Source organism: Thalassophryne amazonica, chromosome 15, assembly GCF_902500255.1.
Source record: "Thalassophryne amazonica chromosome 15, fThaAma1.1, whole genome shotgun sequence".
In the NCBI taxonomy this organism is placed as follows: domain Eukaryota; kingdom Metazoa; phylum Chordata; class Actinopteri; order Batrachoidiformes; family Batrachoididae; genus Thalassophryne; species Thalassophryne amazonica.
The window spans coordinates 85,116,806-85,128,861 of NC_047117.1; the positions used below are offsets into that span (position 1 = coordinate 85,116,806).

General features: G+C 41.6%; 1 protein-coding gene across 1 annotated transcript in view; it reads left to right on the forward strand.

The window, feature by feature from the left end:
* Nucleotides 1–12,056, forward strand: part of LOC117526660 (multidrug and toxin extrusion protein 1-like) — a 98,288-nt gene that overhangs the window by 17,106 nt on the left and 69,126 nt on the right. Inside the window, exon 4 of the mRNA XM_034188714.1 lies at nt 1,383–1,531. Within this exon, the coding sequence (XP_034044605.1) occupies nt 1,383–1,531 (149 nt within the window). The remainder of the gene's footprint in view (nt 1–1,382; nt 1,532–12,056) is intronic.

A 12,056-nucleotide genomic window follows, 5' to 3' on the forward strand; every position in this document is an offset into this window, starting at 1 on the left:
AAAACTCTGTGATCCACCTCTGATTCTCCATGATCATGTGCTGACCTTGATCTCGTCTTTCCTGCCACTTTCATGCGCTCAGACGACGGAGCTTTCCACGGCTATATTCAAGGTAACCTGGCAAACTCTAATTCCTGTATCAGAGCGTGTTGATTTCCCTGGTGTTTCCAGACACTATCCTGTGCGGCTTCCATGCTGCATCCAGTCCTGGCTCCACAGCTACCTACACAACATCACCACTTTGGAACTCTCCAGCTCTCAGCTCAGAGTGTGACGCCTGCCCCGCTCCAGTTAAGTTCCTTCATGTTTCTCTGGTATTCTGTTCTCACACAGTCCTGCCGGTGACTGTGCATGACTAAGAACTGTTCCAAGAACTGTTTTCTAAGAACTGCATGGACTCTGATAGTGAACTACTAAGGATTCTCCAAGTTGTTTCTAAAATCAAGTCCTGATTAATTGGAACTGCGTCACAAGGTGCGCAGCAAATGACCTCTGAAGATCATTCATGAAGTGGCAATGATTCCTGAATAGCAAACCTTATTTCCTAAGCAGAGAACACTATTTCCAGAACTGTCAACATTCCTGTTTCACTGTCTGTTGTTAAAGGCTCCAGTGTTACGGGTGCAATCACTCACCATCTCTCTCCTCCATTCTCTTAGTTCCTGTTCTTGGCTCTGTGTGTCTCACCTGGCCCCAGCTCCAGAATTCAAAAACTCCAGGATTTCGGTTCCCTTTCAAGACTACTTGGGAACCTGCGACTCCCTATTTTCCACTGCTACAAGCAGGCTGACTCTCCACTCTGCAGGCAGCCCCAGCACAACATTATTATTTTCCTTCTTGTAAATAAATATCTTTTCATTCACAACCAGCTCTGTTTCCTTGCTCCCAGCGTTTGGGTCCATAACCTGTACTGGTCCAGTCCCGTCCGGACCTCTAACCATAATGAACTTGGTGTGAATGTGTCATATGTCCAGATGTGGAGAATGTTGGCTTAGTGAGAAAACTTCTCCTCTCAGCATGCTGAACTCAATCATAAACACCACTAGTTCTTTTGGTTTGTGTTGCTCATCTTCTGGCTCTGACTGAGTGCTCATGGTGTGATCCCCTCCCCTTTTCAGGAACACATGCGTCTACCAAAACATGGCAAATTTTGGACTTCAGCAGTCGGGACAGAAAAATTGTGACATAGAAAACTCCACCTCCTTTGTTCGATCAGAGGGGGTATTTTCCGCATGCAGTCGGGATGTTTTGTGCTTTTATTGCATCTAGTGCGAACAGTCTTTTAGGGTCTTCCTGCTCCAGTCATATTCTGTGTTGGTGTGATGGATGTTGTTTAAGCTCAGTACATTAAATTTTTGTCTCCACTAAACTCGTTCCTGCAGACGTATGGCAGCGGTAACTTGAAGCGTGTGGGGGTGATTCTGCAGAGAGGGATCCTGATTCTGCTGCTGGCCTGTTTTCCCTGTTGGGCTCTTCTCATCAACACTGAGCCCATTCTTCTTGCTGTCAAACAGATTCCAGAAGTAGCCCGGTCAGTCTTTTACTTATTTCCTCAATTATCTTAACATCTAATTCAGAGTGACACACAAAAGTCTACTCTCTGTCTGTAAAATAAATGTTTCTACAATCTGTAGTTGGAAATGAGTATATCATACAAAATACTCTTTTCTAGAGTAGAAGTACAACCCCAATTCCAGTGAAGTTGGGATGTTGTGTAAAATGTAAAAAAAAACAGAATACAATTATTTGCAAATCCTCTTCAACCTATAGTCAATTGAATACACCACAAAGACAAGATACTCATTGTTCAACCTGATAAACTTTATTGTTTTTGTGCAAATATTTGCTTATTTTGAAATGGATGCCTGCAACACATTTCAAAAAACCTGGGACAGTGATATGTTTACTATTGTCTTACATCACCTTTCCTTCTAAAAACACTCTATAAGCGTTTACAGAGGACACTAATTGTTGAAGCTTTGTAGGTGGAATTCTTCTCCATTCTTGCTTGATGTACAACTTCAGTTGTTCAACAGTCCGGGGTCTCCGTTGTCATATTTTGTGCTTCATAATGCGCCACACATTTTCAATGGGTGACAGACAGGTTTGGACTGCAGGCAGGCCAGACTAGCACCTGCATTATTTTACCACAAAGCCACGCTGTTGTAACATGTGGAGAATGTGGCTTGGCATTGTCTTGCTGAAATAAGTAGGGATGTCCCTGAAAAAGACATTGCTTGGATGGCAGCATGTTTTGCTCCAAAAACTGGATGTACCTTTCAGCATTGATGACGCCGTCACAGATGTGAACATTGCCCATGCCATAGGCACTAACACACCCCCATACCATCACAGATGCTGGCTTTTGAATATTGCGCTGGTAACAATCTGGATGGTCTTTTTTCTCTTTTGTCCGGAGGGCACAATGTCCATGATTTCCAAAAACAATTTGAAATGTGGACTCATCGGACCACAGCACACTTTTTCTACTTTGCATGAGCAAACAATGAGCTCAGTCTCAGAGAAGGCAGCGCTGTTTCTGGATGTTGTTGTTGTATGGCTTTCACTTTGCATGGTAGTTTTAACTTGCACGTGTAGATGTAGTGACGAACTGTGTTAACTGACAATGGTTTTCTGAAGTGTTCCTGAGCCCACGTGGTAAGATCCTTTACACGATGTCAGTTGTTAATGCAGTGCTGGCTCAGGGATCGAAGGTCACGGGCAATCAATGTTGGTTTTTGGCCTTGCAGCTTACATGTAGAAAGTTCTCCAGATTCTCTGAATCTTCAGATTATATTTTGGACTGTAGATGATGGAATCTAAATTCCTTGCCATTAAATGTTGAGAAATATTATTCTTAAACTGTTGAACTATTTTTTTTCACACAATTGTTCACAAAGTGGTGATCCTCACCCCATCTTTTCTTGTGAATGGCTGAGACTTTTGGGGATGCTCCTTTGACACTCACAATTACTGTCCTCAGTTCCCAAATGCATATTGAGTGTTTTTAGAAGGTGATGTAACACAGTGGTAAACATACCACCATCCCAGCCTTTTTGAAACCTGTTAAATATCTTGTCTTTGTGGTGTATACAATTCAATATACATTGAAGAGGATTTGCAGATCATTGTATTCTGTTTTTATTTACATTTTACACAACATCCCGACTTCATTGAAATTGGGGTTGTACTTATTTTGTGCTCCTTCATTGTATACTGAGGTGTGACTTATACTCCAGAAAATACTGCAAATTTTAATTTAGTTGAGAAGGGCCTTTATTGTCATTGTGGTAAATTTTCCAAAAATGGATGGAAATGAATGTGGTGAATACTTACTTTAAGGAAAGGGAGGAGCACAGGGTAACATAAGAGTGGAGGAAGGTGCACACAGGTGGACTACATTCTGTGTAGGAGATGCCAGCAAAAAGACAAAAGAGACTCTGTAAGGTGGTGACAGGAGAGAGTGTAGCTAGACAGCATAGGATGGTTGCTTGTAGGATGACTTTAGAGGTGAAGAAAAGTGTGAGAGCTCAGCAATGGATCAGATGGTGGAAGCTGAAGGAGGAAGACTGTTGTGTGAAATTCAGTGAACAGGTGAGAGAGGCACTTGATGGAAGGGGAGCAATTTTCAACATATGTAAAAGCACTGCAGATGTGATAAGACAGACAACTGGGAAGGTACTGGTTGTGACACCTGGACAGGGAAAGCAAGACCAGGGGCCTCATGTACAAAGACTTGCATTGACTTTCTAAATGTTGGCGTACGCAAAAACCCTGAATCAGGCGTAAGCACAAATATATTCAGATGTATCAAAGTGTGCGTAGGCATGAATCCATGCACGTTTGGTTTGTACATCCCACTGAACGTGGAATCAAGCACATCATGCACCAAACTCCTCCCTGGCCACATCTCTATCTGAATATGCAAATCTATTCAAATAATGTGACTGTGTCATGCTGACAGCACAGTAAGTGTGGATTGTTGTGTGTTTGACGCCCATCATTGTCTCTGTGTTGTTTTGTGTAAAAAAACAAACAAACAAAAAAAAGAACTTTCACAGACATGCAAAAACAAGAAAAGCTGTTGTTAGATTGCCGTTCTCTCAGCTCACTGTCATAAAATGGAAATTAAATGAGTATGTTTGTGTGTGTAAATGTTTAACTGAGCTGCACACACACTGAAATAAAAAGATATTAGGTGCACGGCAGCTGTACGTGTGACATTAACAGGCTTGGGGAATAACGGAATACATGTAATGGCGTTACGTAATTAGGATACAAAAAAGGTAACTGTGTTCCACTACAGTTACAGAAAAAACACGTATTCAGGTTACAGGTATATTTAGTAAAAATGGGGATTAGTTCACGGGATTACAATTGTAATGCATTTTATGATATTATCTGTATATAATATTTTTTTTTTCTTTGAAACGAAACCATCCCTTCATGGACAGAGACACCCAGCTAACAATGGAACGTTGCCTGAACATTACATCAAAGTGGCAGTAACGTTGCATCACATCGCTGTAGGGACATTCATTTGTAGACTCTCCAGAACGTTCCTGGGATGTTGCCAAGAACATTGCCAACCAACCAACCTAGAACGTTCTTGGGAGGTTGTGACACAACATTGCTGCAACGTTGTTGCAATGTCCCCCAACATGAAGAAACATTGTGAACACTGCATGAGTCTGTATATTGCAAGTTTATTACTTTAGAAGTATTATTACAATAGCAATGCATTAAGCCATGGACAAGTTCTCAGTAAATGGATTACTTCTCATCCGCACTCCAGTATTATACAATTACAATAGCAGTAAGCCAGGGATAAGTTCTCAGTATAAAATGGATCAGTTCTCATCCATACTTTGACCCATGACTAAGATTCAAGGTTCAAAGATTTTATTGTTATTTTCACTGTGCAATTGTATACACAAGAGAACGAAATTTCTTTTCTCAATCAGTGACTTCAGTGCAATAAAAATTTAATTGAATAATTTACCTTACATAAATAAATAAAAACATCATAATAAAATAATATAGTCATAGAAACAGGTAAAATACACTCCAATCTCTCAGGTACTAAGCCAGGTGACAGCTAATCACATGGCTTAGTAATGGGGTCTGTTGTGTGTTGGGGGGTTTGGCTGGACATTTGGGTGTTCTTTTCTTTTCTTTGCTCTCCAGGTGGTATGCAAACTGATTTATTGTCTGTGGAGAAGGTGCTGGCAGAAGAGTCCTTCACCCTCATCAACATGATGTGCAGCACCTGTGGATGGTGCTCACGTGCAACCTTAAAGACTTTCAGCTGAAGCAGATAATGAGATGGCGTTCTGCATTTAAGCCATGTGTGATTCAAGCAGAATTGCTGGGAACTCGACCTTGTGATGTTCATTTGTGAGACGCTGAGGACCGCACCTGGGTTTGACACATCGTGCCTGTGAAGGAGGACGGGTGAGGGACACATGCTGTCAGCACACATCAGAGGTGATTTGATTGTCTGAATAATTGTTAACAGTAATTTGGTATTTTGTTATGCAGTATATGTGAATATTGATAGAATTGTGCAGCTCGCTTCTCACGGCCGTGGCATGCGGACTGATGATCCTCCACCTGTTGTGAGAAGCTGCTCATTTATATAAAGCTTAAATTCAGACCTGAATGTGTTGCTGATAGGGTGTGCCTTTGAAGGATATTAGTTGTAGCTGCTGACTTACCTCACCTTTTCTATCCTTCGCAGAGTCGGTTTGTCGTGTCCACCTGGGGGGTGTTTGGCGGTGAACGTGGGTCCAGAAGTGCTGGGCTTCGATCCTTTTGGGTGCTGGAGAGCGTGCTGTCCTTCACTCCGCCAGACAGACGCATTTTACGTTTGTACACTTTGTATTGCACAGAAGGGGGAAAATAAATTGTTTTGTTATTGGAACCGCTTTCTGGTTATTTAGCGCTGGGTTCCGTCAGACGCAGGTCCGCTCCTCATCCCGCGTCGACACATAACAGGGGTCATCATCCAATATTATTACAGTAACAATAGCATTAAGCCATGGATAAGTTCTCAGTATAAAATGAACTAGAAGGGTCAACGTTAAACAAAAACTGAAGATGTCTCCACCCCCCACCCTTTAAAGCATCAACATCAGGCCCGGATCCAGACCGGTTTGGACCGATGCAGTTGCATCGGTCATTTTTTTTTTAAGCATTGTTCATCATCAGCAAAAAAACCCTCAAAAAATCCCGAATAGTGCCGAACGTTTCCCCGCGGTGAACACAGCTTTTGATTTGATCCCACGATGCACCGCGCAGGTGGATCAAAACAAACATAGCGTCAGTCCAGTCGAGAATTCTACCTCAGTACTTTCCTGCACACAGGCCTGTACTTTATACTGAGACTACAGCATTTTAACCTCCATCTTGACCAAAACAGATAACTCCTTTATATGTCTCTGGGTTATATTAAAATATGACAGTGTATTATATTGTAAATTATCAATGTTTTTTATGCTTGTTAAATGCTCTGTGTTTTATATTTTATGTCTGGGGACTACAGATGGAAATTAGCATTACGCTAAATCTGGCATATTTACGTTAAATTGTGCACCCTATATATATACACAGTGGTGGGCACACTTCCGATAAGCCGATAACAGATAATTATTGAAGATAATGTTTTCATTATCGGATTATCTTTTTAGATAAATTTAAAAACCATCATGGGACTAATTATCTTCCAATGAATTACCGTCCGATAACTTTTAGACCGATAACGTGCTAAACTAAGCTGAACAGTGAAAAACATTTTTAAAACTGTTGAGACCTACCTGTTAAAAGTTTCCTATTAAGCATGTTGTTCTACCCTCTACAATCAGAAACCACTCTATTGTCTATAAGCAAAGGAGAACTGGTGACCAAAAAAAAGTAATTGCCTTTAACACCATACTAATATAATCGCAATGTCACCAAGTCATCCAGAGGCATACATGTTTAACTTATGGTTCAAATTTTAACCACTCATTTTAGACAAGTTATTTAAAATTATTGTCATGTCTGAAGTTTATAAAGGGAAAATATCAGATATATGTTTTCGTTTTAAAGTAATGTGCTAATTTTTAAGGTTTTGTGAGCACATGCTCTGCCAGGCAGCAATGCATTATGGGTAGCATAAGGTAATCTGAGACGTTCACGACAGGACAAATGCATTTCAGACACTCTGTTCAGGGTCCACAGATAACAGCATTAAACTCTAGTGCCTAAAACTCTCGTGAATATATTGTCTGGGTTTATAGACGTTAGTGTATTTGCGTTTGTTAAATTCCACGCATCTTAAATGTAGCAGATACGGATTATCTGGAATTTTGTTTGACATTTTTTCAAGGCCGCTATGTTCATGGCAGTATTAAACGTCTGGGTACCTGGCTGCTCTCAAAGTGTTGGTATTGTCCATTGTCCAGGCGTTTTTGTGTGCATATATGTTAACTTTGTATTCTAAAACTATGGTTACAAGTAATTCCGACTCCTTATCGGTCCACACGAACGAGGTTGGCGCCATGTTTTTAGTTTTTGTGGAAGTGACGACAAGAGAATAAGGCTCCTGATTGGATAGAATTTTAATCAGTACCGCCACCCAAAGGTTTGGCAGATTAATTACAACACATTTATATGGTTCGATGTGGATGGATTTTTTTTTAAACGACGTAGTGTGGATGAAGTTTTTTCCCCAAACTGAAAGGGTAAGATATTCGGTTTTACAAATACCCGACAATGTGTGTACATGGCCTTATGTCTGTGAAAGGCACTATATAAATAAATTTACTTACTTACTTACTAATATTGAGTGCACGTTTTACAACATCATAAAAGTTTTAAAACATGCAATTGCGATGACACTTCCAGGGCTCCGTAAAAATGCCTGTTTTTACGAATAAAAATGGAATATTTTACAAAAGCACATTTATCTTTAAACCAACACACGTCACATTAACGTGTTGGTTTACATAATGGATTACTGAACTAATCACTGTTTAGCACTTTTGCCCAGAATGCTTTGTGGTCTGTGTTTGTTACAAAACCTCAGAATTAGTGCTTTATTCAACATTAAAAGATATATGTTATATTTTAACTTTGTACAAATGACAGAATTGACATTAATGGATTCTATCAGTATTTTCAAAAAACCATAAGTTAGTATGACTTTATTTTTCAAGACCTCTGCCTGACCGGAGTGTTGAAATTGATAGGGAGCTGGTTTTGTGGCTGTTCTTGGTGTGCCTCTGTGTTGGGTGCGCTGTTGTAAACAAGAGCTTCCAGGAGGAGCAGAATGGTGAAAGAAAAATGATTATTATTAATTAAGAGTCGATTTCATGGGTGCTCTCAGGATTTGTCTGTGCTGCTTCCTGCAGCAGGCAGCATGGTCAAACATTCTTGCTTTTTCATTAGATCTTTTGATGCTTTCAAAAGTGATCGTGTTAAAAATCAATTTCAGCTCTTTAGTAACTGCAAATGTCCCATAGACAACACCGGAATTTATCATCGATAGCGTCTGGTAAAATTTTGATCCTGTTGGTCAAGGCTTTTGTCACAAAAACAAAATAAAAAACGGTCTTGTATTTTCCTCTTTTTTAACAGGAGAAACTATAAAATTATTTTTAATTGCTGACTAAAATTAAATGATGAAGTGAGACAACTTGATAACTTACGAGGTCTATTAGATAATAAACCGACCCTTTTATTTTTTTTTAACTATATGGATTTGAATGACGTGCGATTCCACCAATCATGCTTGAACCCTCGTGCGCATGCGTGAGTTTTTTCATGCGTGTCAGTGATGTCATTTCCCTGTGGGCAGGCCTTGAGTGAGATGTGGTCCCGCCCTCTCGGCTGAATTCCTTTGTTTCACACGTTGCTTGAGACAGCGCGCGTTGCTTTATCAAAATTTTTTCTGGACCTGTGAGGAATATCCGAGTGGATACTATTCGAGAAATTAAGCTGGTTTTCAGTGAAAAGTTTAACGGCTGATGAGAGATTATGGGGTGTTTCTGTCGGTGTAAGGACTTCCCATCGTCGGCCTGTTTCGACCTGAAAACATCCTAATTTAAGGCTTAATTCACCCAGGACATCGTCAGAGAACAGAGAAGATTCAGAAGAGGCCGGCATGAGGACTTTATGCGGACATTCCACTGTTTAAGGACATTTTTTAATGAAAGACGTGCACGCAAATTCGCCGAGTCGTTTCCGTGACGACTCGGCGAATCCGTCTTCGCCGCGACAGGAAAAACACCTCCGTGTTGAAAACCATTTGTAAAATTAAGGCAGCTTTTGATGGTTTTCAACAAGTGAGTAACTGAGAAATTGTTTAACAGCTTGGGCATGTTCCAACTTGTCCGTTAAGGTTTCCAACGGAGGTGTTTTTCCTGTCGCGACCGCCCGTGGTCGGGTCCGGCCCGACATCTGCCCACACGTTCTTTCATTACAAAATGTCCGTTAACAATGGAATGTCCGAATAAACTCCTCATGCCGACTTCTTCTGAAAGTTCTCTGTTCTCTGACGACTTACTGGGTCAACAGAGCCTGAAATGTGGAAGTTTTCAACTTGAAACGGCAAGATGCTGCCGCCTCGAAGCGCAGATCGTGGGCCGTGCTTACGGCGACACTACCAGACCAAAATCTCTCATCAGCCGTTAAAATTTTTACCGAAAACCAGCTGAATTTATCGAATGGTGTCCACTCAGTTGTGCCTTACAGCTTTGAAAAAAATTTTATCAAACAAAGCAGCAGTCTCTGAGCCATTCCTAAACAATGAAAAAATCGAAGAGAGGGTGGACGACTCCTCACTCAAAGACTGCCCACAGGCGAATGACGTAACCGACAGGCGTGAAAAAACTCTTGCATGCCCACGAGGGTTCAAGCATGTCTGATGTAATCACACATGATTCAAATCCACTAACAATGCGAACACAGCTATTGTTCCATTTTATGCATCACTTTGCGTGTGCTTTTATATCCATCCATATAATTGCAAACACGTGGGTGTGTTAAATGTTCAGTGTGCCTCTGATGTGCACATCACTCTGACGTCTTGTTTTCACACTATTAACAGTTCCCAGCATCACCTTTACATGTCCACAGTGGAACAATAGCTGTAGAAATGTGTGCATGGCAGCCTGGATTTTTGCGTGACACACCGCACATTTCCATGCTCACATCACTTTTGATACCTTTGGATGTGGAGACGGGTGTACACCAGGTTTTTGTGAGTAAACACGCTTTGTACGTGAGACCCCAGGTGACTTGGTGGTGGATCAAAGATGTTCAGGAAAACATAAGGAGAAAGAGGCTGATTAAAAAGAACTGGGATAATTACAGATATGAAGAAAGCACCCAATCCTCTGGTGGCAGAGCTCTCAATTTACTGATCGATCGATCTACGTTCCAACCCTTGCCGATGGTCATGAGTTTTGGCTCATGACCGAAAGAACGAGATCGCGAGTACAGGTGGCCGAGATGACTTTCCTCCGCAGGGTGGCTGGGCACTCCCTTAGAGATAGGGTGAGGAGCTCGGTCACTTGGGAGGAGCTCGGCGTCGAGCCGCTGCTCCTCCACATCGAAAGGAGCCAGTTGAAGTGGCTCAGGCATCTTTTCCGGATGCCCCCTGGACGCCTCGCTGGAGAGGTGTTCCAGCCACGTCCCACTGGGAGGAGGCCCCGAGGAAGACCCAGGACACGCTGGAGGGATTACGTCCATTGGCTGGCTTGGGAAAGCCTCTGGGTTCCCCCCCTAGGAGCTGGGGGAGGTGTGTGTGGATCGGGAGGTTGACCCCAAATATTTAAACTCATCTACTTTCATCCCCTAGTTGCTCCAGGTGTGTAGTGAGCGCCATGTATGGCAGCACCCTGACATCAGGATGAATGTGAGGCATTATTTGTAAAGCGCTTTGAGTGTCTGATGCAAATGGAAAAGCGCTACATAAATTCAGTCCATTTATGACACATTTTGTTGCTTTAATATGTATATTGTGACATGTATAACCTGTTAAAGGACATGTCACACCAAAATCATAACAATCCGACCATCCAATGATCCACCAGGGTTACTTTGTGCACTTCTGTAACCAGTTTCAAAGTATACGGCATTCACAACAAACAGCTAAGGAGATGTCCAAAAACAAATTACTCATGAGTACTAGGGTGTTTCCGACAATTGACATCGCAACTAGAAGCGCCCCACCGTGTGCTTCAATGTAATGTAGTTGATAATGTTAGGAACGAGGTACAGATTAATTCCAAAGTTGCTAAGAACCTATAAAATTATTTGTGGACTAACACCTCCCAACTTAGCTGACCTACTTAAACCCTATGTACTGGCCCAGGCTTTGCGTTCACAGGGTGCAGGACTACTTTGTCTCCCTATCGTGAATAAAAGGTCAACGGGTCACAGAGCTTTCTCTTATCATGCACCTGATTTGTGGAATGATCTCCCTGCATCAATAAAACAATAACATTCTGTAGAGACTTTCAAATCCAGACTTAAGATGCACTTATTTTCCCTTTTGTATGGCTAGCATACTGGCATAGTATGTTACTATGCTTTCTACCATTTTAAATTCACTTTATTAGGAAACAGAGCTGGCCGCGGCCTCAACTTTATCTAAAGTCTCAGCCTTTTAGTGAAGCTTAGGGCAAGTGGCCGGCAATCACCTATTATTTCTTCTGGTTTTGTTGCTGCTTAATACTGACAGATTATACTGTATTTGTTGTCTTTCTACTGCCTGAATCTGTTTTTTCTCTCTGTTTGAGCTGCAGCTGCATCCAGAAATGGGAGTGGGTGTTTTCTGCAGACCTCCCGTTCTGTGCACCAGCATGGACTCCCAAAATTTCCTGTATATTTGTATTGTCAATTGTGTCAGTAGAATGGTCCAAACAGAAGGTCACCCCTTTTGAGTCTGGTCTGCTTGAGGTTTCTTCCTCAAATCATCAGAGGGAGTCTTTTCCTTACCAGTGTCACGTGTGTGCTTGCTCTTGGTGTTGGTAAGGTTGTGTGAAGCACCTTGAGGTGAGATTGTTGTG